Genomic DNA, 27773 nt, shown 5'->3' with positions numbered 1-27773 from the left:
TTTCTCTTTTATATTATTATTTTTCTATTCCTTTGTCCTTTCTTTGAAAGTGCTTTAATTTGTTATATTTTTTCATATTGTCGTAATCATGGACATGGTCAAACCTTTTAAGGAAAAAAAACCCAAAGAGGTTTCCATTCATTTCCCTGGCAGCGGACAAGACTACTCAAGCTCAACTGCCTGACTCACTAGACCTACTTCCCAAACAGACCCGAAAGAAATTGCGGGAAGCAACGGGCCATTTAGGCGGGAATCCAACGTGGCAACCAAGCACGCCTTGCTCCAGCACAGCTTTCCCTCCAAAGAAAAACCCCTACAATACATACATCCCCCTCCTCTCTCTCTCTCTCTCTCTCTCTCTCTCTCCTCCCTCCATCAATCCACACTTCATTTCCTCTCACAAATCTCTCTCTCTGTCTATCTCTCACTGTGATGCCAATGGAGCCTTCATCTTCATCAAAATCCAAGAAACCACATTCAAAACACTTGAACTCACCCGAGCAGCTGAGCTCCAAAACTCCAGAAAAGCAGCCCACACAGCTCCCCCGCCGCAACCGCTTGCGCAACCGCGGCGTCGCCCTCTCCGTCAACGAAGTCAGAAAAGTCGCCGAAACCCTCCGCCCCAACTCCTCCGCCAGAAGGCAGATCCAATCCTGGGGGCCCACCTCCCCAGAAATCCCCCAGCCCCACAAGTCCAACAAACCGCTCCCCCACCCCACTAAGCTACCCCAAAAGTATGAGCTTTTTTTTTTTGTTTATACGGTGATTTGATTGGTTTATTTGTTTTAGCTTTTAATTAATGTTTCTGGGTATTTATTTGTTCTATATGCAGGTATGAGATTCTTGCTCAGTTTTTTGATAGCTTGGATAGTTCTATTCGGTTGTTGCGGTTGAAGGGTTCCTCATCCTCTTTTACCAACATTTGCCCCAAAATTGAGTGTTTAACTGATAGGTAAATTTTTAATTTTTAAAATTTTTTGGGGTTTTGTTTGGTTTCTAAGAAAGTACAATTTTGGCTGGGAAATGATTGCATTCTGTGTCTTATAGCGATGATGATTGGTATGAAGTTATGAAATTTGTTGGTTTTGGAGGTGAATTTGTTTTCAAATTTGTTTGCCCTCTTTTTGGTTGCTTAGAAAATAGAACCTTAAACGTCTGTTTGGACTTGGGAAAAGCGTGTTTTTAACATGTAATTCCAGCACTTGAAAACAAAATAGAAACACATTGCCAAAAAAGTTTTAAGAGGGAAAATGTATTCTCAAAACACAAAATTTTCTGTTTTTTTAGATCAGTTTTCAAAAATTTGCTACCACGCTGCATATTTGATATTTCTTAAGCAACTCACCTGATACATTGACTACACTTAGCTGTATGAGATTAATGAATCTTACGATTGTTTTGTATGTTCAAAAAAAAAAAAAATGTTTTCAGGAGGTTTACACACAGGCACTTGGCTCAATTGAAGTTTATTTTGCGCGATGCGATTGAGATAAAGAGGGTACTTGTGTTCGATGAGCGGACAAGTTGTATGAAGCCGGATCTCCATGTTTCCATCAACGTTGATGCAGTGGAAAATGATGGGAAGTTGAAATCTGAAAGCGGGAATATGCATTTGAGGAAGGTGTTACGATCGCGGCTTGCAGATTTTTCAAAATCCTGTCCTGAGGTACTCTTGTTCTGTACTTTCTGTATATTACATGGGATATATCCTTAAATTGTTGTTGGTTCTGTATTCATGATCACATCTAGAACAACATTAGTTGCCAATCATCTACATTTTTTATATGTATATATAAGTTACTTTGATTCTCTGGTTATAATGCCTTCCTAGCCAGTTGAAAAGGGGAGTGCGCTTTGGAATATAATGCACAAAAACTGTCGGGCATATATTCTCTCTTTTCTTAGGACATTCTTGCATTGTGATGCCTCTGTTTCATCTGTTCCCTCCATTCCTATCTATCTATAGCTGTTTTACACTTTTATGTATAAACTTTAGTACAATATTCCATCTGCCACTTGTGGTCACCTAATGAGACTGGGTTAAGATAATACCATAATCTAATATAATATTGATTAGGGTCATATTCTATGGTTTCCATTATAGAAGTGTTCCTTTTTCATACAATTGAAAATCAACTTTATGCTCTAGCTGCTTTTGACCTCTCTTTCACTACAAATGTTAGCCATAAAGGTAGCTGTCAGCGTGATATTCACTACCACTTAAAATTGTAACTAATAATATGGATTTGAGATGAAAAATTATTGTCAGTTTACTCATATATATTTGATATGAAGATTTCTGGTTGTTTTAAGCAATGCTCTAGAATGCACTTTAAGATTTTTCTTCTGCATGCAGGTGGATGAAATTCCAGAGGAACTGTTGCCTGAACCATTCAACCGTAAAAAGCTAGACGTCCATTCCAACATGAAAACACCTACCTCATCAACTGTTGCACTAACAGCTCTGCAATCAGCAGTATCAGAAACCTACATTCGGGATGATGAAATTGCAGAAGGAACAGAGCAAGATCTGAATTCAAACATAAACAATTCTCCCAACATGACATTTACCCTCGGGACATCAATCGAAGCACATAGAAAACAGCAACCAGTGGTAGCATCACATCTCTCCCGATCTTTCTGCAAGCGCTTTTCACAGAAAGTCATTAGCCATGAAGTACAGATCTATCCTCTAAACTTATCAAAGACTGATCTCCAATCTTTAGTTCTTCCTGTTCCAGAGTCACCACTTAAAAAAAGTTCCTCCAAAGAGAAAAGTAGTTCTGCTGCTGGTGCTCCATCCCCATCAAAACTGTCATTTGAATCAACCGGCAATGAAAAATGTCTAGCAGTTCATGCTTCCCCTGCTCGTTTGCCACAATCTTGCCCACCAGCAACCCCAAGCAAAGAGATAGATGCCATGAATAATGAGAATGGATCTCCCGCAGAAATTGCTAATATCCATTCGACTCCTGCAAAACATGTTCTCACTCCAGCTGGGCTGATGAATGTCACGCCCACATTGTATCCACCAAAGAGATGTTATATGAGCCCAGAGAATGATTCCACTAGCTCACCAAACAAGTTAATAAGGCGTCCACCCCGTTCAAGATCGTTAAAATTTGACACTCCCATAAAGAATGGAAATGTTGGTGATGAAATGGATGACACTGGAGGTGTTTCAGTTGATAATGATGTTTTTGATATTCTTCCTGAGAATATTTTGCAATCGGTAAGCCCCATTGTGAATTCCTTATGCTTTCATCCTTACCAAGCGCTATCATTTTTTTTTCTTCTATTGTTATTTGACTGCAATAACCAACATATAAATTTCATTTTGCTTCAAATGGAAATTAAATCAAGGATAGGATATCAGTGTATAGTCATTATGTTTGCATTTATCCTGGCCTTATTAGTTTACAATATGAACATACCTAAATATTTGTTTGGAGGTGAACATATTGAACCTGGACAAAGACATTAAAGTTTGTTCTGATTGCATCATTAGAATTTATAACTATGTTTTCTTGCTGCAGATAATAGAGAAAGAGAGGAAGGCAGTAGAAGAGAGAAATCCGGCAATCTCACGGGCAAAACGGAGGCGACAAATGATTGCTAGCCTGCCTAAGCTCTTCAACATGATTCTCTTCTTATTTCAGTCTATTAAGCGGTCTGTTATCACAAAAGAGGAGCTTATACACAAGATAATTGCAAGCCATTGTGATATTGTTGACAGAAGTAAGCATTTGTACCACAAGGATATAATTCCCTTCTCTCTGGGAGCTTTTGGTGATCCTCTTCATTTGTGTTTGCAGGAGAAATCGAAGAGCAGCTAAACCTCTTAATAGAATTAGTTCCGGAATGGATTTCAGAAAAGTTGGCATCTGGAGGGGATTTGCTCTTCTGGTGAGCCTTGTTAATATGTGATATGGTTGTGGATGGATCCATTTTAATTGTTATAGAGGATAAATGGATATTCAAATATTTGTCTTGTAGAAGATCATAAATTATTCTTCAAGCAACACAACTTATTCAAATTGTTTGATGTCATTATCTGTTCTTTTTTGCAGTATAAATAAAATGTCAAGTCCTGAGTCATTACGTGCACGGCTTGAAGAAGCAAAGTGAGGAGAAGCATGAAATAGATTTTTGGAAGATGATCGCAGAGTAGATTTTGGAAGTAGACTCAGGAGCTTAAGATGAAGTCTTTCTGAAATATGTTAATTACATGGCAAGATTATTAGAAAGCTTGCTTTTTGTATGATCAACTTATTGTCTTAAAGTTAATACATAAAAGTTCCTATGTAAGCAGATCAGCTAACAACAAAGAATTAACATTTACAAATACAATTTTAAACCATTCCTCCACATGCTTCTTACAGTTATTTCCAAAAATCTATTTCATGCTTCTCCTCACTTTGCTTCTTCAAGCCGTGCACATAATGACCCAGGACTTGACGTTTTATTTATACTGCGAAAAAGAACAGATAATGACATCAAACAATTTGAATAAGTTTTGTCTCTTGAAGAATAATTTATGATCTTCTATAAGACAAATATTTGAATATCCATTTGTTCTCTATAACAATTAAAATGGATCCATCCACAACCATATCACATATTAACAAAGCTCACCAGAAGAGCAAATCCCCTCCAGATGCCAACTTTTCTGAAATCCATTCCGGAACTAATTCTATTAAGAGGTTTAGCTGCTCTTCTATTAAGAGGTTTAGCTGCTCTTCGACTTCTTGGGAAGTTTTCCCTTGGGTCAATGTCTTGGTATTTTGTGTTTTTATTGATTGGGACCAGTGTAAGCTAGATGATTCCCTAAAACCTGAGTAAATGCTTATTAGCTGACTAATCTTATGTATGGCTATGTGAACTGTAATGTGTCTAGGTATGTTAGGAGACTAGCATTATGTATGAAAAGGGCACTATACATTGCTCCCACATGGAAGTCCCCGCACAATTTGAGCACCAGCTTTGGAATGGCTATTGTAGTACCATCAATTTATGTCTCTGCAAAGGTTGATTTCCTTGACTCATTGGTACACTTTTTCATAACATTAACACTTCATGGAATGAGAATAATCAACTACAAACTTTCTCCCTCCATCTGATCCATCAAATTGGCAATTTCTCACAGACTCCATTTTATTATCTTTGAAGGGGACTCAAAAGGTGTCATTGGTGCTCTTCAAGACCTCCACTCCGCAAGACCTCCTGTGTAGTTTATTGCTCCCCTTCTTCTAGAGTTAAAGGCTGCCCTTAATTCTGTCTTATTGGAAATTTTATTTTATTCCGAGAGATGTAAATTTTTTGCCCATAATTTTGCCCATTGGGCTGCTAGTTGTAACTGGGATGGGTCCATGGCCATCTCCTCTCTTCCCTCTTGGGTTTTCTCCCTAGAAGATTGAGATGGATTGGAACTATTCTCTGTTTATATTTTCTCCATATGTCATCATCATCATGATTCATAATTAAAAAAAAAAAAAAAAAATACAAACAGCCAAAGTACACAGGAAGTGTGCTGATTTAAACATGAAAACAACAGAACTAAAATGAATGAAAAGTACAACTATCAAGCAAAGCAGGTAAAGAAGTAAAAGTGAAAACACCCAATGCTGTTGTTCACTCTTCAAGGGACATCCCTTTTTGAAGTTCCTTGTTGTAACTGGCATCCCTGCAGCTCATCATTTGTCAGATCAGTTTTCTCTTGGAACTTGATGTGATTTTGATCACCTTCTTTGCCCCATAACACCAAGTATAGACCAATGATAACAACAACTGCTCCCAGTATTCTGAATGGGTCATATATCAAGTTAGAGCCATCTAAACCCTTGTGTGTGTGTGGCTCCTGAAAGTGGATATAACACTCTGATGATTATACCTTCCCATGTACAGTCTTTCACCAAGAAGAAAGTATGATTGCAGCGCTGTCAACACTGCTCCAAGGGGATTAAACATGGTCACAAAAACTGGTCCTCTTTGTTCAGTGCACCATAGTTGAATGAAGATTGTTATACCTGAGCATACAACTCCCTGCCATTTGACATATAAAACGTTTAAAACATCATTTGAAACAAAACAAGAATTTGAAATTCTCACATTCTTTAATTACTGCATATACGATGGACCAGAAGTCAATGTTGTTGAATGCAATGGACCATGCTGCCGGTTTGTGTTGTATGAGTACTGTGAAGGCAGCTGATTGTGCTCCACCGATTAAGTTTATCCATGCAGTTAATGACAGTTGCGCAGGATACTTCTTCAGAGTAAATGCATGCATGGTTCACATGGATACACTATCATCTTTTATTTCCTGGGGAAAAATACTTCCTTTTTTTTTTTTGGCTACCTCACTTTTCTGTTATATATCAGTTCATGCATAGCAGATTTTGGTGATCTTAATATTTGCTTGTAAATTAGATCATGTAGTCTCTTATTATAATTATTTTCTCATGACTGTACTGTTGAGCAGTGGACATATATAGCACAACTTGCAACAGTCAGGAGGGAAGGTTTTTTTGTACGTAGAGTTATGTACCTGCCTAACGTACCATAAAGACCATGATATGCAACTTGCACCAGCTAGAATTGGTCCTTTAATCCAGTTCTCATGAACAGAATTGCTTCTGTTTAAGCGGATGGGAGCACCCTTCCAAGTTTGAACTTCAGGTCCTTTATACAAAGTCATGGTCATGACCCCAGCCAACGATATTAAGGTTCCCAGGACTTTGGCTATTCCACGAGCATTCCTAACATCAAGGCCCTCCAACCTACATAAAATACTGATTAAATGGTGTTCATGTAGTCTCCGTTTTCTCATCAAACGAAGAGAGACATGTTCACGAAGTGTAAAGCTCCACCTGAGTGCAACTGCAATTACAAAAGTCAATGACGCAACTACATTGATCATGGATGTGCCAAAGGTTGGAGAAGTGTATTCCAAACTTGCAAAGTACATGTTAAGGGTTAAGCTAACCCTGTTTAACATCAGGGAAAAGAAAACTGTAAGTGCTTTTTATTTGAGTAAACACAAATCTCTAATTATCGTTCATGTGATACTGAAGAGTGGTGCTTGACAGCCTACGTACCCTACCAGAGAAAGCAGAAATATCTCAAAAAACAATGCTAATGTCATCTTTGGCCTTACTTTTCTGCATGAAAGAAAACGAAAAATCAAATATTGAATAAATTCCAATTAAATGATATTATTTCGTTGTTATGACTATTTGCAAATGTGTTTTAATTGTTTAGATGCAAAATATGTACATACTTGAAGATAATTATTCATGTAACCAGTGTGTGAGTGTATATGGATGTAGATTAGAACTGTACCTTTCAAGAAATTAAATAGGCAAAAGGAAACATCACTAAACCACCTAGAACATGTCTATAAGTTACAAAGATATGAGGATTCATCCCATGGCTGAAGGCAGCATCTGTAATGAGGTACATAATCGTATAACCTACATGAATCAGAACCATGAGAATGTGTGGCTTAAATCTCCGATAGATCATGCCCATCTTACCTACCATCGGCGCCATAGGTCTTGAATATATGTGCCACCCTTTTTTTTTTTTTTTTTTTTGGTCACCCTTTGCTTGTTAATTTATAGTTGAAGGCTTGAAGCACAAATGCATCTATACTCATGAATGAGGACTTGTCTTTTACTGATTATGCTTACAAGTTGATAGCATCATCTTCTTGAAAAATTCCAAACTAAATAATTGCGATTTGATGCAAGGTCCAAATGCGAATGGAATAAAAAGAGTAGGGTGCTATACTTTAAAATACAGTTGAGACGTATACACTGGCCAGTTGTACTTGTTACTTTTATGTGTTGGAATTTTATTTAAAAAGTAATTCAAGAGAACCAAAATATAATACATCTATCAATCAAAAATTATATTACGTGCATTTGTAACAAAAATCAATAATAAGATGTGAGAAATTTCTTATTTATGGACCTCACAAGCCATGGATGGAGAGCCACGGTTGGACTTGGGGGGTAATGGCCCCCTCATTATTTTTCAAAAAAATATTATTATATATATGAGCACTAATTTTAGCAATTTTGTTTTGTAAAAGTACATTTTTACATCCTTTACAATATCAATGATTCTTTTTAAGAGTATTGTTATAGCCAAAATTTTTTCTAAAATATTTTTTACAAACAATTAAGGTAGCAAATTCTTATTGGTTTGCATTTGGGCCCACTGCTTACATTATTTTTTTACTTATAAAAAATTACTCATTACATCAGCAATTTGTAAAAAAATTTGTAGTTCTAGAATTTTCCTCATTTTAAAGACCATTAAAAAATTTATAGATCTAAAATCTAAAACAAAATATATAAGCCCAAAAAAATTAGTTCAACAACAAAAATGACCAATAGTAAAACTAAAAAAAATTAAACCTAATCAACAAATTTCACAAAAAACAAACAACTTGACCCTTTAAAAATTTTTAAACAAAATAATTTTGTTTTTACCTAGCAACGTTCATTTCAAAGACACAAAAAATAAAAATAAAAATCAATGGCTAAGCAATAGTAGAGTCAGAGGTCAAAGTCACTGCACACAACCATCAGCAAAGTCGTCTCGTCCCCCTCAATTCTAAGTTCTGCCTCCGTCCTTATCACAAGCAATCAAGATGCCAATCGAATGGACAAAACAAAGCCCGGTCGAAGTCCACCATTCCAATCGGATGAAAATCAGTTCAACGGTTGGTTCCTCAGGCGAGTCTTCTGCTCTCTTTCGGTCTTTTCTTCCGTCACTCCATTCTCGAGCCTCTAGCTAGTCGATTTGAGAAACATTAGGGTCCCTCACGTGAGATGCTTTCAAGGCTCTCTATTGCTCTCCCTAGTTGGTCAGGATTAACAAGAGTTTTTTTTTTCTCTTCTCCACCACTTACAAGTGTGGCATTGACAATATTTATAACATTCAGAAAGGACATGACCAGCCATAAAATCTTTTCTGTCATAAAAACAATACATGTAAAAGATATGTTACATTCGTTAATAATCAACTTCATTAATTAGATTCATTAATGAAGAAGTTCATTAATGTGTCATTACTTTTGTAACTCCATATTAACACATGAATTTTTCTTTCATTCATATCCAAAATCACTATAATGTCAACACCTCTAATAGGAGGTCTAGTTACTAGTAATGATACAATGGATTTATTAAGACCAATGCTCAAAGTGTATGAATCTCATTATGAAAGAACTGCTGAAATTATTATGCACTAACTATCGAAAGTCTAGCCCTTATTGTTGTCAATCATAGTCTAAGTAATTTTAACTTACGCCTCATTTCCATCATGGTCCAACAATTTTAGGAACAAACTCCTTTTGTTCAACAGTGTTAACTGAAAAATTGTTAACTCTCAATTTTGCATCCACTTAAGTCATGACCTTAGATAAGAGGTCGTCTAGTGTAGGAATTTTTGTTTTATCATCTATCGGTCTTCCTTGAAGGGATAATTCATTGATATTAATCACATGTTGACAAACATCTTCTCATTTTGATAATTTAGATGTAATGCATTTTTCCTAATTAAGCACTAGGCTTCTTTCCAAACTTCAATTCCAGACTATCAATTATGGATTTAGCACTAGGGTAATTCATATAGCTAACTGTCAATGAATTCCCACCATGAAAATTTTCATTTTTGTTATTTGCCTTAATCCAATTATTATAGGAGATTTTATCAGATACAACGTACAGATTCCTCATTGGGCATTGATGGACACATAATTTAAAAGAATAAGCCCATGTACACACTGATTTAAAAGAATAAATGCAACGCATATCATATATACATTAAAGTCCGATCCTTTGGCCATTAATTCTTATTTTAATAGCATTCAAGAATTTAATAATATAATTTATGACAAATCTATTAATCAATTAAATTCATCCCATATCCGTTGGGTGTAAGAAAGATTTTAATCAATTAGTATTTATCGTTTTAATTTCTTTATTAAAAACAATGCCTATCTGTGGGGTGTGGAGATATAATAATAATAATTATTATTATTTTGATTTCAAAGTCTCATCTCATTTATGTGATTAATCAAGGGGGTGTCAGTATGTTTGAGCTTTATAACATTATTTTAAATTTTTTTTTTTTCATATTCCTACCTCATCCATGTGATTAACCAAGGTGGTGTCATCATGTTTGAGCTTTAGAACATACTCCTTTCTTTTAAATTTATTTATTTATTAACTTGCTTTCCAAATCCTAACTCATTTATGCAATTAATCGAAGGGGCATGTTTGAGCTTTGGAATTATGAAAGATGTATAAACTTCTAACATTATATATAAGGAAATCTAACTCCCACTACAAAACTTAAAAATAACTCCAACCCTTACCCCCCACACCTCACATTCTACAAAAACTTTGTACTTGTAGAGTAACTATCACGGTAAGGGTGTGTAATGGTATAAATGATACTTATCTAATACTATTATCAACGTTATGTTGCATTTATTGCAACCATTTATCAATAACTATTTATTATATTCTTAACTCATAACACAACAATATCACAGAGCCTACATACTTGTGACCGTTGGAATTTTATTTAAAAAGTAATTCAATAGAAACAAATATAATACATATATCAATTAATAATTATATAACGTGCAAATATAACAAAAATCAACAATAAGATGTGGAAAATTTCTTATTAAATTTCATTATTTAAAGACCTTACAAGCAATCAAGAATCAAGATGTTCTTTCCAACTGGTTTGGATTAACAAGTGTTTTCTTTTAGCTTTTTACCTATCTTGCAAGTGTGGTCTTGACAATATTTATAACATTCACAAAAGATATGACCAGCCATAAACAGGGCCGGCTTAATGTATTTTGGGGTCTCAACAACAATTTTAAGTGGGGGTTGATAAAAAAAAAATTTAAATATAAAAAATATATTTTTTTCACAAAAATAGTTTTATTTGTTAACAAATAACAACTAGTGTTAGTGTGGACCCATACAAGAGTATATACTTGTATATACAAGTTTATTTATTTTTTTCAAATTATAAAAAATCAACGAAATTCTAAAAAAAAAAGAAGGAAAGAATGTGAAATTTATTTAAAATTTTTTTTTTGCTGAATAAATTTATTTAAAAAATTAAACCCTAAGAGATAAGTACAAACATAGTTCCATGATTACTAAAAAAAATAAAATAAATATATGGTCCTATGCTACTCCACGTCCTAACCAATTTTTTAAATGAATGAATGAATGAAAATGAGTTTACCTATGTACTGTGCCAGAATGTAAAGTAATTACCAAGAATAAAATAATGAGAAAGTTCAAGAAAGAAACAAAGCTTCTAGAGAAGCAACCAACTTGAGAACATAGTTTTGAAACCTGGATCGGACCGTATAGTCCGACCGGGAAAACCTCGAACCGCTCACTTTTGCGGTTCTTTTAGCATTAAGAACCGTTCTATGGGAAAAAATCAAGGACCCGTGCGAATCGCCGTCGGACCTCACGGTTCTGAGAACCGTGAACGGTTCTTGCGGTTCTCATAGGTCCCTTTAAAAAAAAAAAAAAAAATTCAAAACCTTAAACGGTACCATACCGGAGTATAAACTATTTTTGGTCGGAAAAAAAAAATATCCAAACAGAAAACGTAAAAAGAAATCAGAAAATGGAGGATCTGACCCAGAAAACGTCTGATCTATGTTTCAGTCTCTTTGCTTCACTCTCAAAAAACATCTCACATAATCCAAATACAAAACAAAATCCAATTCTTACAACAAAGTTGAATCAGAACAAGCAAATATGAAAAGAAGAAGAAGAAGAAGAAGAAGAAGAAGAAGTCGATCTGACCCAGACTGTGGTGGGGAGGAGGCCGAGCGGCGGTGGGGCGGTGGACGAGGTAGTGCGCATGGGAAACGCCGATCTCCACTGGCTTCGGCGACCTCGATCTCCACCGGCTTCGGCGACGTCGATCTCCTCCGATCTTCACTGGCTTCAGCGACCTCGATCTCCTCCGATCTCCACTGGCTTCGGCGACCTCGATCTCCACTGGCGCTTCAGATTCTCCTCTCTCTCTCTTTCTCTTTTCTCTGATGTGAATAGTGAATACTAAGAGTAATGAGTAAGTATATCAGTATATGATAAATGTGAAGGTTGAGTAATAAATTGGGAATGAAAAATGTGTGGTGGAGGTTAGTCTTATCTATTAGTTTTATTATTATTTTTTTACGTAATCGTGTGTTTTTTTTTATTTTTTTTGATTCAAACGTGTGGTATTTAATATTAAGAATTTGAAATTACAAAATACTACCACAATATTTTCACAATAAATTTTAAGTAATAGATTGTTATTAGCTAATATTGGTGACTAAAAAATAATTTTAGTAGTGAGTTCAAATTAAAACTAGTAACAAGTTTCCACATAAGATTTTGATGTGATTCTTGTGAAAATATTGCGAAAAATATTGTGGATATAACATAACAATTTTTTCTTCATCGGCTTTTGTTTGTATTGATTTTTTATTTCTTCCTTTAATTTCATTCACTTTTGTTTCTAGTGCTTTTTTAGGTTTGTGAATGTGAGCTAGACAGTTGGTCACGTGGACATTAGAAAGTGGAAATTAGAAAGAAAATCTGATACTTTTAATTTTTTTTTAAAAAATAAAAAAATGGTTATTATTATTATTGGATAGATATTTCATATTTGGGTTTGAAATGGATATATTAGACATAGCTAAAATATGGATTTATAGTTTTAATTGGACTATTTTAGTTAATTTTTCTATTTTTTACTAATTTAATTTATATATATATTTAAAATAATTATTAAATTAATTATGACGTTATCACGGTTTGACCCCGGTTCGACCTCAGTTCGACCTCAAAAACCTTGAACCTCTCCCTTTTACGGTTCAATGAACGGTTCGGGTCTGAAAACCATGCTTGAGAATTAGATTCAAACGAGGAGAAGACGTCTAAAGTGCAGCAGCTACAACTTAACAAAAAAAAAAAAAAAAATTCTTTTTATGCTTTAAATAGAGAGTGGGGCAATATTTCTAGCAATTCGTACAAGAAAAATTGAGGTTTGAGATTGAATATGAATATATTTTTTGTCTTTAGATTTTAGTTGTTTGGTTGAGAGAGAGTGTGTGATTTTCAGCTTCTCTGTGGGAGTTAATGAATTCTACATGGAAAACACCCATAGAGAAGATGAGAGGTTACGCATCAAAAGAAAAATTTATTTGTTCTAGTTTTGTCTTTGATAAAAAAAATTACTTTTTATTCATTCATTATAATTGGGGGCTTAGTTATTACTTTCAGGAAAGATTAAAGAGATATCCTATTGGCTAGAAGTAATGTTTACAGTATATAATATTTTTCACAACAATTGAATTAGTAGATTTTGGTTTTTATTTGGGTCACCATTGATATTATTTTATCATCTAACCCCAAAATTTGAGGCTTCTTTATACATACATACGTTCATACATATATATATATATATGTATGTATTTTGGGACTTTAAAATTCTTTATTATTTAAAATTTGGGGAATTTTTTTTTTATTTAGAAGCCTTAGGCGATCGCCTCACTTGCTTAGTATATTGAGCCGGTACTGGCTATAAAATCATTTCTATTGTAATAACAATTCATATAATAGATATGTTACATTCGTTACTAAACAACTTAATTAATTGGATTCATTAATGAAGAAGTTCATTAATGTGTCGTTACTTTTGGAACTCCATACTAATGCATGAATTCATCTATCATTCATATCCAAGAATCACTATAATGTCAACACCTTTAATAGGAGGTCAAGTTACTGGCAATGACACGATATATTTATTAAGACCAATGCTCAACGTACATGAATCTCATTATGGAAGGACTGCTGATATTATAATGCACTAACCATAGAAAGACTGACCCTTATTGTCTTTTATAGTCTGAGCAATTTTAACTTGCATCTCCTTTCTATCATGGCTCAACAATATATCTATAAGAATAGGTTACATCATGATGGATATGGTCAAGTCAAAGACTATAATGAATGCATTCATAATCTTTGTATGCTAAATCAAGTAGACATATTTCAATATGCCATAATTTTACAACATAAAAATATTTCATAATTTCACAAGTAATTTTTGAACAATTACTCATTGATAATAGAGACATCATAAAATATAATTTTGGGCCACATTATTCTAATAGTCTCCCACTTGCTCTAATATGACCTCATTCTCAATACATGTGCTTGATATATCACAAAAGGCAAGCCTTTGGCAAAAGGGTTAGCCAAATTTTCTTTTGCTGATAGTTTCCAAAAAAAAAAAAAAAAAAAAAAAAAGACCTAAGATTGTGATAAGGAAACCTCCCACTTAAACAATTAACCATATAATATTTTTCGTGTTGAAATATTTTTCTTGAGAGAAACTAATTTTTTTTATTCATCTAGCCTCATGTAATTTTAATGCCCAAAATATATGATGCTTCATTAAGGCCCTTCATTTCAAAAATTGAATAGCCATTGTTTAACTACAACGAGCATCTCAATATCAATTACCACCGGAAAAATATATCCACATATGGTGTAGGAATATCAAGAATAGTAGAAACTTTTTTCACATATATATAAGGTTTAGAAGAATTTTGTATAAAATCCATCATTATTATTGATTCATAAAACTTTAAATTACTATGTCTCGATGCTTGCCTCAGCCTATATATATTAACTTGCATAGCTAATTCTCATATAATTTTGAAATAAAACCCTTAGGTTGTTTTATATTAACCTCTTCTTTAGGATCACCGTTTAAAGATGAAGTCTTTACATCAATTTGATAAAGTTCAAAATCAAAGAATGCAACCAAAGAAAGATAGCACAAATCAACTCCATAGTCTTGAGTATAACCCTTGGCCACTAATCTAGCTTTGAACCTTTCCACTTTTCTTGAAACATCTCTCTTTCTTTTAAAATCTATTTGCATCCAACAACTTACATCCCTTTGTGTCTTTTTATTACCGTCTAGGACACCATATTTTTTTAAAGATTAGTATCTTCTTAAAGTTTTCATTATTATAAAAATGATAATATTAGACATATCAGATCTCACAGAAATTCGAGTACTTCTTTTCCAAGCCATTGGATCTATAGCTTTTAATTGACTCTATATCTCTTTGTTCTTCCAAAAATTTCTTTTGAAAATATTCAATACCCTCAATTCAAAACAATCGTCCAAGAATTTTACATTTCCAAAATAACTCAACTTTTGAGATAATATGAACCTATATCCTCTAGACCTTTGTGGATAACTTGCCATAACACTTCTTTTTGTTTCATATAACAGTTTATCCTTATTAGAATAAAAAAAGAAACATAAGCAATACATCCTCATATCCTAATATCCTAATATGAAATAAGCTAGCCATCTTACCAATAAACAACTCATAAGGTGTTTTCCCTAAGGCTTTAGTGAGAATTCTATTTAGGATATGCATAGCAGTTAGAATAAATTCACCCCAATATGAAGTTGAAGAATTTGCTCTTGCCATTATAGATCTAACCTTGTCAAGGAGTACGTGAGACAAATTTTATTAGCACATGCAATAACCTCAAAATCACTTGAGACATACTCACCACCTTTATTTGAATTAATAGATTTACATTGTTTGTACATTTTTCAACATCAAATATTTTAGTAATAAACTTCTCTAAAGTCTCCAATTTTTGTTTTATCAAATAAGCAATTTGCATATCTAGAGAAATAATCAGTAAAATTAATAATGATGTCCTCCAACAATTATATTCATAGGTCCATAAACATTAGTATCAATCGCTCCAAATCTTGAGAAGAGTGATCTCTTCTAGTAATTTTTCCTTCAATGCAACTTTCATATGTTGGATGATATTCTCATGTGACATCACTTAACAAAACCCATCTTAATCATTTTCAACTTTCATTTACTAACGTATCCCAATTTTAAGTCCCAAAAAACGTGAACATTACACTCAATACTGCCATATACATGTACTTGATACATATTATTATTTCAAAATCCATGTATTACTACTACATCATTTTTCTTCATTAAGAATCATTCATTTCCTAAATAAAAATCATAAACAAGTTTTTTTTTAGTATATAAACCTATAATGTATTTATCCTAAAACTCTAATCAACTAAATTATAAATTAGATTCATTATTTAGCTTTATTTCAAAAACTTCAAAACCTTCAATCTTGACTCTTTCATCGTTTCTCATATAAATTTAACTTATGCAATCTTTTATTTTCAATGGCTAGTTCCTTAAACCTCTGCAAGGTATATAGTAAAGGTATGAGCAATTACTCTTGAATTGGCCCACCAAAAGCCGGCTTAAGAATAGTGGTACTATTTTCCTCGAAAATTAGATTGCAAAAACCTTGAAGTTGATTCTCATGGGATCTTAAAATAGAATTACATTCAAATCTTTTATGTTATGGTTTCTTACAATGATAGCAAATAATTTGTTTTTATCTGACCTTAACATTAGGCTTAACTCAAGACCTCTTGTTACTTTTTCAATCACTTCTATGATATTTGAATTTTCTTTTCTTCTTAAACCTTTTTCTTCCTTTAGGAACAAACTCCCACTACAACAAAGTGTAGTTATTTCAACCCTTTTTTTATCGAGGGTTTACTAAAATCTGTCGATACAACCTATAAATAAAAATGTAGAGAGCTTTATTACTAAACTTTATTTCAAATGTTATTTGGTCCCTCAAAATAAGTTAAAGCACCCTTGAAATAAATGGGGAAAAAAAAAAAACTCACCAATTTTTTCAGCCAACAACCCTTGGTAAAATATTACAAATTTTTCAGCCCTTGAAAAAAGCCCACAACAAAATTTTCAACCCTTGCAAAAAGCCCACAACTAAATTTAAAACTATACCCGTATTATATAAATTTAAAACAAATTAAATAAAAAAAACAAAGAGCTTATAACTACTTTCACTCTCAGAGCAAAGAAATCGCAGATATTCCAATGGCTAAGTTCTCAGAGCATAGCTCGTCGATCATGGAGATCTCATAGAGCTCGACGATCATCGATTTTGTATGAGTTCATCTCCATTTTGTGAATCTTCATCTCTCTGCCGAGTTCATCTCCATCGATTTTGCTCGACGATCACCGTTTCTCAGCTCCGATTAGATACGAATCACAAACCCTAATTTTGTCTTTGATTTTTTTGTTTTTTTGGTTTACCCACACTTTTTCATCAATTTCCCCATGATTTCGTTTCACATTTCTCAGAAAACGGAGCTCATCATCAATTTCCCTATAGAAAGCTGTGCAGCACCATCAGGTAATGATATTCCAGCAAACTCACTGTACACTGTGCACTGTTTCTCACTCTCTGCCGCTTTTGCTTTTCGAAATTCACTTTCCATTTCCAAACAATCCGTGTTTTACTCGTAATGCGATTGATCTAGGGTTTCATTTCTCACTAAAAATTTTTGTGTGTGATGATGTGTAATGCGTAATCTGTTAAAATAATGGCGTATAGTTCTTTCTCTCTGTTCGTTTTGAATGTGTTCTTTGTGATTTCATGTTTGGTAGGTCAGAAACTGTTGGAAAAATTTAAGGAAAATGTATATTTCTGTTTATTGAAACTGTTTCTCACTCTCTGGCAAACACATTTTGGTAGACGTTTTGGCTTTTTTGGTGTTTGGTTGGTGAGAAAGTTAGGGAAAATTAAAATGGAAAAGGAAATGATAATTTTATTGTTTTTCATGTTTTCTCTACAAAGTATGGTTTGATTTCTTGTGTAAAAACTTGTTTGGACACAGAGAAAATTGAGATAAATGTGGGGAAAGTAAATTTTAGGTCACAGGGTTTCTCTGTTTCATAAACAAAAACAAAAATTCTTAGATTCAAAATTCAAATCCCTTTCTTGTACTACATTTTCTCGGCATCCAAACAGCTCTTACTCTCCCTCTCTCTCTCTCTAATGATTTTGATTTTTTTGGATTGAAACGCAGGTGCTGGAGCTGGCAGGAAACGCGGCACGTGACAACAAGAAGACCAGGATCAACCCGCGGCACGTGCTGCTGGCCGTGAGGAACGACGAGGAGCTCAGAAAGCTTCTCCAAGGCGTGACCATTGCAAGCGGTGGTGTTCTTCCAAGGTTGTGAAATGGGTATTTGTTTATTTAATGTGGTGGTTCCATTGTTGGACCAAATGTGGTTGAATCATGAATGGTGTTTTTTTATAGTTATATTTATGCATAGCTGGTCTGTCCACTTTGACTTGCTTGGTTGACTGGGCGACTAATCGATGCAGATGGGGTAATGGGTAGAGTGAGATAAAGGTAAGGAATCATGAAAAATAAAAGTAAAGAGAAAGTCTCAATTATTTTGGCAAGACTCTGGGTGCCACTAATCTGTTGGTTCTTATATGGTAATATAAAACAAATGGTCAGATTCTGTTTCATGGAAAAATTAGCACTCGAATTAGCAATTATGTAATTTGTAGGACTTGAAAAATCCGAAAGGCCAAAGAAACTAAAACGCCGTGGGCTTAAGGGTTTTATTAATGATTTTTTGATTCCCCTTTTTCTCTGAAGAGCAATGGAGCACCAACATCAAGAAATTTTGAGCATAAATATCAGTGGTAGTCTAAACTATGAATGCTTAGTTGGCCTGACTATCTCCTTTAGCATTTATATAATTGAACAGTGGAACTAAGTGTTTACTTGGTCTGATCAATGTTAGAACTTAGAAATTGCGAGGAGAGATCTCTAGTGCTAATCTAATGTTGTGTCGCCTGAATTGCAAATTAAATGAATGAGCAAAAGTAGAACTGTAAGATTGTTTTACTAAATACCAGTGACCTTCTTAGTGGCCACTTATTGACAGGTATTTCATAAATCAAGCTATTAAATTTATTTACTGAAAGTTAAATGAAACTTTGACAATGTAAAATGTGGTATCTATGAGAATCAGAAATATTAGTTTAAACTTTGACAATGTAAAATGTGGCTAAATTAATGCGTTTGATTTTGCAGTCTGGTGATGGTTGAGCTTGTTTTGTTTACTATAGCTATCATTGTGATATTTTAGATTGTATTGAAACCTTTGATTCCATGCTAGTTGAAATACTATTGGCTACATTTCTCTTCCAATTTGCTGAAAACTCTGCATATGATTAGTATGGAAAGATACAATACAACTGAACAAGTGAAATGTGTTATGTTGGGATTTGAATTGACAAGTTCATCTGGATGCGCGAGACTGTGTCTGGAAAGATTTGTAGGATTCTTCTTTGTCTTCTGCTTCATTGAACCGTTGGCAACAGTTTGGAAGATGCAATTGCAAAGTAGATGAGTAGTTTACAGTCATCTTATGGGAAGCATGAACATGTAAATGGACAAGGGTAGTCCTTTGGGTTTTATCATTTCTAACCTCCTAAGTTTTATTTTTTCTCAATTAATGGTGTGTTTGGATAGAGGGAGAGTAGAATAGAGTTGATTTAAAATAGATTAATTTTAAATTAAATCTGCTCTACTTTATTCTTTTAGTTTGTAATTAGTTATATATTGCTAATTGTTACAAATAGAGTCCAATTTAGTAACGATCGGAAAAATGTGTGTGTGTGTGTGTGTATTATTTTCATGGTGAGAACCCTGTTTTCTCTAAGCCTCATGAGCATAGGTCTCTAACCCTGTTTTCGTTTTTTTGTGTTTTTACTATTCATGACTTTGAGCTTCGCTAGCTAGCTAAGCTGAGCTAATTCCTCCTGAAAATTAGGGTTCTTAGCTATTCATTTTTTATCTGTACTAGGGTTTTTGTTTCTGAGCTGATTTGTTAGTTTCTTGCGCTCTAGTTTTGTTTTTGTTTTTGTTTTTTTGATTCCAATTTGTCTAATTCTGTAGGTCTTCCATTGTTACCTTCTTCTCAGCTCTCAGCTCGATCGGACGCCAAATCTGAGTTTTTCAATCTGTGTCTAATTCAGGTAATTTTTTTTTTTTTCATTTCGATACCCTTTTGGTGGAATTGGATTTGTAAAATGCTAAAATGATATATTGGGCAATTTATATTGAGAGTTCGGATCTTTGAACTTGTTAACTTCTTTGTTTGTATTATATGATCTTATATAAATCAGAGTGCAATTCACTTTTTTCTGACTTCATTTATTGTGTAATTAAAGATGGGAGTTTAGTTTGTTTAATAAAATTGAATTCTAATAAGGAGTATCTTGGTTTTTTTTTTTTCATGATTTTTGAAGATGGGTTTGTTTTTGTTTTGGGTTTTGCAGATTTTTTCTTTCTTTCTTTTGCAGTTTGTGATGCCATCATTGATTCGTATTAGAATTGTTAGCTTAATTACTCATGATGAATGCTTGTTGAGTTGTTAATCTGCATTAGTTTTTAATGTTGCTGTTATGGCCTTCTCTTTGCCAAAAAATGGGAGTTTGGGTTGTTGAACAAAATTGACTTCTACTAAGGGGTATGTTGGTTTTTTTCATGATTTTTGGAGATGGGTTTGTTTTGTTTTGGGTTTTACAGATTTAAAAAAAAAAAATTATTATTATTATTATTATTTTAATTTTTTGTTACTCAGAATCTTAACTTTAATTACTCAGAATGAATGCTTGTTGAGTTATTACTCTGCATTAGTCTTTAATGTTACTGTTTTGACTTTCTCTTTGCCAAAAAAATGGGAATTTAGGTTGTTGAACAAAATTGACTTCTACTATGGAGTATGTTGGATTTTCCAAGGTTTTGGAGATGGTTTTGTATTTGTTTTAGGTTTTACAGATTTTTTTTTTCTTTCTTTTGTGGTTCATGATGCCATCATTGATTCATATTAGAATTGTTAGCTCATAATGAATGTTTGCTGAGTGATCATTCTGCATTAGCTTTTTATGTTACAGTTTTGACCTTCTCTTTGCCAAAAAAAAAGGGAGTTTAGGTTGTTGAACAAAATTGACTTCTACTAAGAATTATGTTGGTTTTTTCATGATTTTGGAGATGAGTTTGTTGTTGTGTTGGGTTTTAGAGATCTTTTTCTTACTTTTGTGGTTTATGATGCCATAATTGATTCGTATAACATCCTGCATAACCAGGAGTTGCCATCCTTGTCTGCCTCCAACATGCCACGTCCAAAGCACTCCCCTCAACTTGATAACTTGGTCCTTCTTTAACAAGTAATTTCTTATGTCCAAAGCACTATACCTAATTTCTTATGTCCACCTACCTTGAATATGCATCCCACATGGGTGGTACCAATTGTGTAAATATGTTTTATACAATTATTGCTGCTGGTCCTCTAGGTGATGAGCATTAGTGGGAATTTGCCAACAACTTGATGAAACCAGGGCTTAGAAGATTAGGAACACAGCACAACAATATGTTAACAGCACATATCTCATAGCTTCATGTTTTCGATCCACAAAAATTGCTGTAAACCCCAGACATACTCATAAAAAATGCTGAGAATGATTCCCAGCCTTTTCTTCTTGACAGATCATGACCATATGGTCACATTCCTGAATTTACAAAGAGTGGCTGCAATAACAAGAATAACATAAGAAAAAAAAGCAAGCATCTGTGTAGGATCTCTCCATCCAAACTCAGACCCAATTATTAATGGAATTTGATTCAATAACTTCAAATCTGATAGTGAGATCTGGTCCAAACTAAAAGGCTATGGCATTTCTAATGAAATGGTACAGATCAGCATAGCTTATTGGAATAGTCAAGTTCGTTTCTTTCATTCTAATCAGTTCTTATAATGAACCTATGATAACTTATTTCACACCAAAAGTGCTTTGGAACCAATGAAAAACTTTGACACCATGTGGCAGTTATGATACCTACTTTCTTGGCTACCTCATGTTCTTTTTCCATGTAGTAGTCTTTTTTTTCTAATGAAACTTTATCTTACCTATAAACAAAGAGTTTGGTGTGGGGAAGCCAAAAGAAGTTACAGTAATAGTTATGCATAGAGAAATGTTTAGAGGGGACAGAGATGGGGAGGATATATGGGATTCATGGGAAGCCACATTAGCTCTGTCAAGTGGGGTTCGGTTATGATAATATTAATCCTATTAAGGTCCAATAGCGTCAGTTAGTGGGCTACTTTGTTTTACTATAGACAAATAGGAGGTGCTGCTCGATCAAAGAAGAAACAAAAAGAAAGGAAAAAGAGAAAAATCTTGTAGTTAATAAATTTAGAGATATCAGAAAGCCCAATCTTGGCGCTCTGACTTTGTGGTTGATAGACTCTTCTCCTCTCAAAATAGGACCAACGTATGATTTTAAAAGTAAATGTCCATACCATAAGATGCCAGTTTTCAGATAAATTATAATTAATTTAGTCATTACCGACAAGAGCATTGTAACTAAACTATTCTCAGTGTTTCTAAAAAAGACTTCTAGGATTCGAATCCCTCACATCCCAACTATCAAATAATTAAAACAAAATAAAACTCAGTCATTAAGAGAGGGTTCTAATTCAGTGTTGACATCATGGCAGGCTAGCTTTCCACTATACATTAGTTGACATTTGTTGCTTTCCTTTATTCAGTAGTTGACATTTGTTGGTGAGTCAGACGAAAAGCCGTCGTAACAAGAGGCCTGCTGGGTCCAAAGTCCACTCATTAACTTGCCAATTCACTTTTGTAGTTGTTATGATCGCTCTGGCTAGCATGCTAAGCAACCAACAAGCCAAAAGAAGGAAGAGTTCTCTGTTTTGCAAAATTATTTCTGCTGCTCCTCGAAATCATAAATTTGGATTGTGGAATCATAAATTGGATACTGTTAGTTATGGATTTGGGCTGGGCTGGGCTCCAGGTTTGGGTAGTGCTGATTGGGAGGGAGGGGGGGGGGGGTAGGCTTAACAGTTCATTACTGTTTTATATCTGTTCTTGTAGTATTTTTGTTTTTTCATATTGCTGAATCTCTTGTACCATTACTTGATATCTAATAATTAAAAAATAAAAATAAAAAAGAAAGAAAGACTTAATATTTGAATGCTCTAGGCTGGGGCCCTCAGTAGTCAGTATTGAGTAACAGTAAGTGCCTCAGCTCAATATTGATCAAGCTGGATGTGGGAACTGAATCCTGAATTTTAGCTGATTAGCTCTACTAGTTAGGTGGTCTTCACATTGAAAAATATATAAAGAAAAGTATAAAAAAGTAGAGAAGGAAAAGTACCTACCGTTTGTTGAGATTGAACTATAGTTAATATTCATGAATTACTTTAATGCCCGTACTTTTCTTCTTTCTTAACAGTGTAGTAATGTATTATAGCTCAATCAGAGAACTTTAGCACTTTTGTTTCTCAAAATGACAACAAAAAAAAAAACTTTAGCACTTTTTCCTTTTTTTTTTTTTTAAATGCAAACCTTAGCACTTAAGCATATTAAATAATCCTAGTAATTGCCTTGTGGTTGTGTTCAAAGTGTAAATTCAGCCAATCACATTATGCCAATCACATTATGCTCATGTTGTTATTTTTATGAATTTCATTGTAATTTACATTATTTCATTAATATGGGTTTTTATATTTTTATCATTCCATAAATATAAAACTATTATGTTAATATGAGATAATTGTTAAATGCTACTCGTACATATGGCCAACCTTGATTAGTTTGTCAAGGCTCCCTCTTTACTAATATCCAATGTCAATATATGATCTACATTTATTCCTCATTTGATCACCTTAAGGGTCTACCATTATAATAAACTTTCATCTGAGTAGGAGCCACATTAGAGTCCTTCCATAGTATCCCATATGCCTTTTGGGATATGATTTTACAAATTCTCTTTTGTAACACACAACTGAAATTATGACCTTTTTTATTTCAAAATCGTAGAAACAGTCACTTGCACCTTGCTTCATTTATAGTGAGGACATTTTGTTTATACAAATGAATATGAATTGGATGCCTCCTCTAGTTGACAATAAGCTTTTATCTATTGTATTATATAATGTCTCAAACTTTACATTGAAATATTCTTTTATGCAGGCTTTTCCATTGGATTTAGTACTCTTTTCCGGTTGAGGACAACTTAAGGTGTCTCTCATTGAAGATTTTTAAAAACTTTTAATTCAACTTTAGATGGAACGGAATTGGGTAAAGCTCAGGAATAGAGCTCTTCCCGAGTATAGACAAGGAATTAAAGACTTCCTTGATTTTGCATTTGAGCATACAACAATAGGGGATAAAATTTATTGTCCGTGTAAAAATGCAATAACTACTTTGCAAAGACTAGAGATGATGTTGAGGCTGATTTGCTTACTATTGGTATTCTCCCAAGTTATACTCGTTGGTTTAGACATGGTGAGGAGAGACATTTTCAAACATGTGATAGTTTAGATAGTGATGATGAGTCAGATGGGGATGGCTTGAGTGAGATGGTAGAAGATTATTGTGCAGCCTTTAATGCAGCCAGTAATGTAGTTGGAGATTCGAGTGGCGATGGTACTCCTGAAGAGCCTAATGATGATGCAGCTAACTTTTTTCTAAAACTAGGGGATAACGAGCAGAAACTTTTTCAAGATTGTAAGTATACAAAACTGTCTTTCATTGTGAAGTTACTTCATATTAAATGCCTTAGTGGTTGGACAAACAAATCGTTTACTCTATTGCTTCAATTGTTGAATGATGCGCTTTCTAAAGTTATTGTAGAGTTGCCAAATTCATTATATGAGGCAAAGAAGATGATTCGGGATTTGGGTCTTGATTATGTGAAGATAGATGCTTGTGAAAGAAATTGTATGTTGTATTGGAAGGAAAATTCCAACAGAAGTGAGTGTCAAGTTTGTGGCCTCTCAAGATGGAAATCAAGTGAAGGGAGCGTAAGGGGTAAAAAAGTCCCTCACAAGGTATTGCGTTATTTCCCAATAACACCAAGGCTCAAGAGGTTTTTCTTGTCAAAAAAGACAGCCTCCTACATGACTTGGCATCATGATAATTGATGATGGTCTATTAAGACATCCAGCTGACTCTAAGGCATGGAAAAATTTTGATGAGATACACGAGTCATTTTCTTCTAAGAAGCGTAATGTTAGGTTGGGTTTAGCAAGTGATGGGTTTAATCCATATGGAAACATGAGCACCACTCATAGCACATGGCCCATTGTCCTTGTTCCGTATAATTTACCACCGTGGATGTGTATGAAGCAATCTTATTTTATGCTAGCATTGCTCATTCCAGGACCGAAAGGTCCGGGAATTAAAATTGATATTTATTTGCAACCATTAATTGATGAGCTGAACAAATTATGGGAAGTTGGTGTTACTACTTTTGACTCCTCTAGAAATCAAAATTTCAATATGCGTGCAGTAGTTTTATGGACAATTAATGACTTCCCAGCATATAGGATTCTTTCTGGTTGGAATACAATGGGTGCTTTGGCATGTCCTTCTTGTCATAATGAAACAAGTTCTTCCTATTTGCAAAATGGAAGAAAGTTTTGTTTCATGGGGCATCGACGCTTCTTGCCAATCAAGCATAGATGGAGATTGGAATCTAAGAAATTTGATGGTAAGAAAGAGATTGGTTTATCCCCTAAACAACTATCTGGAGATGATGTGCTTAGTCAATTATGTGATCTTGAATTCTTGATATTTAGGAACGGTGCGAAGAAGAGAAAACATGATGAGTTAAATGAAAAAGATAATTGGTTGAAGAAGAGTATATTTTTCAAATTACCATATTGGAGAACTTTATTATTGAGAAATAATTTAGATGTTATGCACATTGAGAAGAATGTGTGTGATAGTATAATCGGGACATTGATGAGTACTAAGAAAAAAACAAAAGATAACTTGAATTCTCGTCTTGATCTAAAAGCCATGGGCATTAGGGAGGAACTACATCCAATATCGTGTGGGGAATATTTAAAGCTCCCATCTGCATGTTATACTTTATCTGTCGACGAGCAAAGAGATTTTTGTGGATTCTTAAAGGAGGTAAAGTTTCCTGATGGTTATTCCTCAAACATTGCTAGATGTGTGAATCTAAAAGACCGGAAGATATCTGGACTTAAGAGCCATGATTGCCATATCTTATTAGAGACCTTACTTCCTTTAGCAATTGATGGATTGCTGCCAGAAGAAGTGTCTACAAAAGTGTCTAAACCACTAATTGTGCTGAGTAATTTCTTTAAAGCACTTTGCTCAAAGGTGCTAAGTGTGGATGACTTGGAGAAAATGGAATCTCAAATTTCAATAGCACTTTGTCAGTTGGAAATGATATTCCCACCATCATTTTTTGATGTTATGATGCATTTACCTATTCACCTAGCTGGTGAAGCTATGATTGCTGGACCTGTCCAATATAGGTGGATGTACCCGATAGAAAGATACTTGCAAACACTAAAGAATTATGTTCGTAATCCTGCCTATCCAGAGGGTTCTATTGCAGAAGGGTATTTGATAGATGAATACTTGACATTTTGCTCAAGATACTTTCATGGTATTGAGACTCGATTTAATCGAGTTGAACGAAATTGGGATGGAAATCGTTTACAGCCATATGAAGGATTGCCCATTTTTTCTCCAAGTGGTCGTGCTTTAGGTAGGGGATATGTCTCACGTCAACTTAGTCAAGAAGAGTGGATGCAAGCACATTTATATGTCTTGAAAAACTGCGATGAAGTGCTCCCATATATTGAGTAAGTTGAAATGTAGTTAATATTAATTTCTCATAGAGTTCACTTTCTTCTTAAACTTCTAAATTGTTTACAATGTAATTGCATCTTTTGTTATCTAGGGAGCACAAGTACATGATTCAACAAGCAAGTGTTAAGAATGTAGAGAATCGACATAAAAAACAGTTTCGAGAGTGGTTTGAAAGTCACGTAAGTTCTATCTATATGGAAATTATTATAATTGTTCTATATGCTTAATTTGAGTCAATTATAATGATGTATTGATTTTGAACTTGTTTTGAATAGATTACTCAATTATATGATGAAAGGAAAGTGAGCAAGCAACTCTTTGATTTGGCTCGTGGACCATTAGAAAAAGCTGTATGTTATAATGGGTATATTGTCAATGGTTTTAGATTTCGAAAAAATGAAGTCGATTGTAGCAGAAGAACTCAAAGTTATGGAGTCTTGGTAAAAGGAGATGCAAGTACCGGCAATCGTGATTATTATGGTGTTTTAATTGATATCATTGAGTTACACTACATGGGAGGCAATAAGATTGCAATGTTTAAATGTGAATGGAGGGATGTTGACCATTGTGGTAGAGGAATTATGGTTGACAAGTATGGCCGAACTCTTGTGAATGTAACACGTTCATTAAAGAGTAATGAACCTTTCGTATTAGCATGCCAAGCCGAGCAAGTATTTTATGTGAAAAGCATAAGGAATCCTCAGTGGCATTTTGTTATAAAAACAGAACCTCGAAATTATTACAATATGCCATCTCCAAAGGAGGAAAATGATGATGATGAAGAAGATGATGATCAAGAGCCATACCAACAGAATGATTCACATGGGCATCAAATGGGTTTCACAAGTACTGATGATCAAGATGATGCTATTATTTCATTAGATAGGGTGGACATACCTAGCAGACTTGTGGATATGGATGATGTTGATATGAATGATGTTGATATGAATTAATGAGATTAAACATTTCAAAATGATTGTAATTTATTTACTTGAAAGTTATGTTCTTGACTTATCTAGATAGTTACATGTTCATTTGTTTTATATCGTGTATTGTATATGTTTCATTTATATGGTAA

The 27773-nt window shown here is 34.0% G+C and overlaps 3 protein-coding genes across 3 annotated transcripts; 2 read left to right on the top strand and 1 right to left on the bottom strand.

Moving 5' to 3' along the window:
* The first annotated feature begins 355 nt into the window (after window positions 1-355).
* Window positions 356-4367, top strand: LOC142618756 (CDT1-like protein a, chloroplastic). Its single transcript, XM_075791770.1, has 7 exons — window positions 356-734; window positions 833-952; window positions 1432-1666; window positions 2357-3232; window positions 3537-3738; window positions 3816-3906; window positions 4071-4367. The coding sequence occupies exons 1-7, from the start codon at window positions 433-435 to the stop codon at window positions 4126-4128; spliced, it is 1884 nt and encodes a 627-aa protein (XP_075647885.1). The 5' UTR covers window positions 356-432; the 3' UTR covers window positions 4129-4367.
* Window positions 4368-5324: 957 nt separating this feature from the next.
* On the bottom strand, window positions 5325-7329 carry LOC142618757 (WAT1-related protein At3g18200-like). Its single transcript, XM_075791771.1, has 5 exons — window positions 7098-7329; window positions 6870-6986; window positions 6548-6779; window positions 5891-6042; window positions 5325-5801 (listed from the first exon to the last, which is right to left on the bottom strand). Exons 1-5 carry the CDS (start codon window positions 7142-7144, stop codon window positions 5639-5641), a joined length of 711 nt encoding a protein of 236 aa, XP_075647886.1. The 5' UTR covers window positions 7145-7329; the 3' UTR covers window positions 5325-5638.
* A 12093-nt stretch (window positions 7330-19422) lies between these two features.
* On the top strand, window positions 19423-27648 carry LOC142620576 (uncharacterized). The gene is made up of 6 exons (XM_075793933.1): window positions 19423-19432; window positions 19932-20011; window positions 24277-24784; window positions 25011-26688; window positions 26787-26874; window positions 26971-27648. Exons 1-6 carry the CDS (start codon window positions 19423-19425, stop codon window positions 27646-27648), a joined length of 3042 nt encoding a protein of 1013 aa, XP_075650048.1.
* The last annotated feature ends 125 nt before the right edge of the window (window positions 27649-27773 follow it).

Source organism: Castanea sativa, chromosome 12, assembly GCF_040712315.1.
Source record: "Castanea sativa cultivar Marrone di Chiusa Pesio chromosome 12, ASM4071231v1".
Classification (NCBI taxonomy): Eukaryota; Viridiplantae; Streptophyta; class Magnoliopsida; order Fagales; family Fagaceae; genus Castanea; species Castanea sativa.
The sequence above is the reverse complement of the archived record's forward strand: the minus strand, read 5'-3'. Positions and strand labels throughout refer to the sequence as shown.

Coding starts and splice junctions, on each gene's coding strand:
- LOC142618756 (XM_075791770.1), top strand. CDS start 433: ATGCCAATGGAGCCTTCATCTTCATCAAAATCCAAGAAACCACATTCA. Junction 1,667..2,356: donor TTTCAAAATCCTGTCCTGAG/GTACTCTTGTTC, acceptor TTCTGCATGCAG/GTGGATGAAATTCCAGAGGA. Junction 3,907..4,070: donor GGAGGGGATTTGCTCTTCTG/GTGAGCCTTGTT, acceptor TCTTTTTTGCAG/TATAAATAAAATGTCAAGTC.
- LOC142618757 (XM_075791771.1), bottom strand. CDS start 7,144: ATGACATTAGCATTGTTTTTTGAGATATTTCTGCTTTCTCTGGTAGG. Junction 6,780..6,869: donor GTAATTGCAGTTGCACTCAG/GTGGAGCTTTAC, acceptor TATTTTATGTAG/GTTGGAGGGCCTTGATGTTA. Junction 5,802..5,890: donor GAAAGACTGTACATGGGAAG/GTATAATCATCA, acceptor TGACCCATTCAG/AATACTGGGAGCAGTTGTTG.
- LOC142620576 (XM_075793933.1), top strand. Junction 20,012..24,276: donor TCAATCTGTGTCTAATTCAG/GTAATTTTTTTT, acceptor TACTTTGCAAAG/ACTAGAGATGATGTTGAGGC. Junction 24,785..25,010: donor AGATGCTTGTGAAAGAAATT/GTATGTTGTATT, acceptor TAAGACATCCAG/CTGACTCTAAGGCATGGAAA.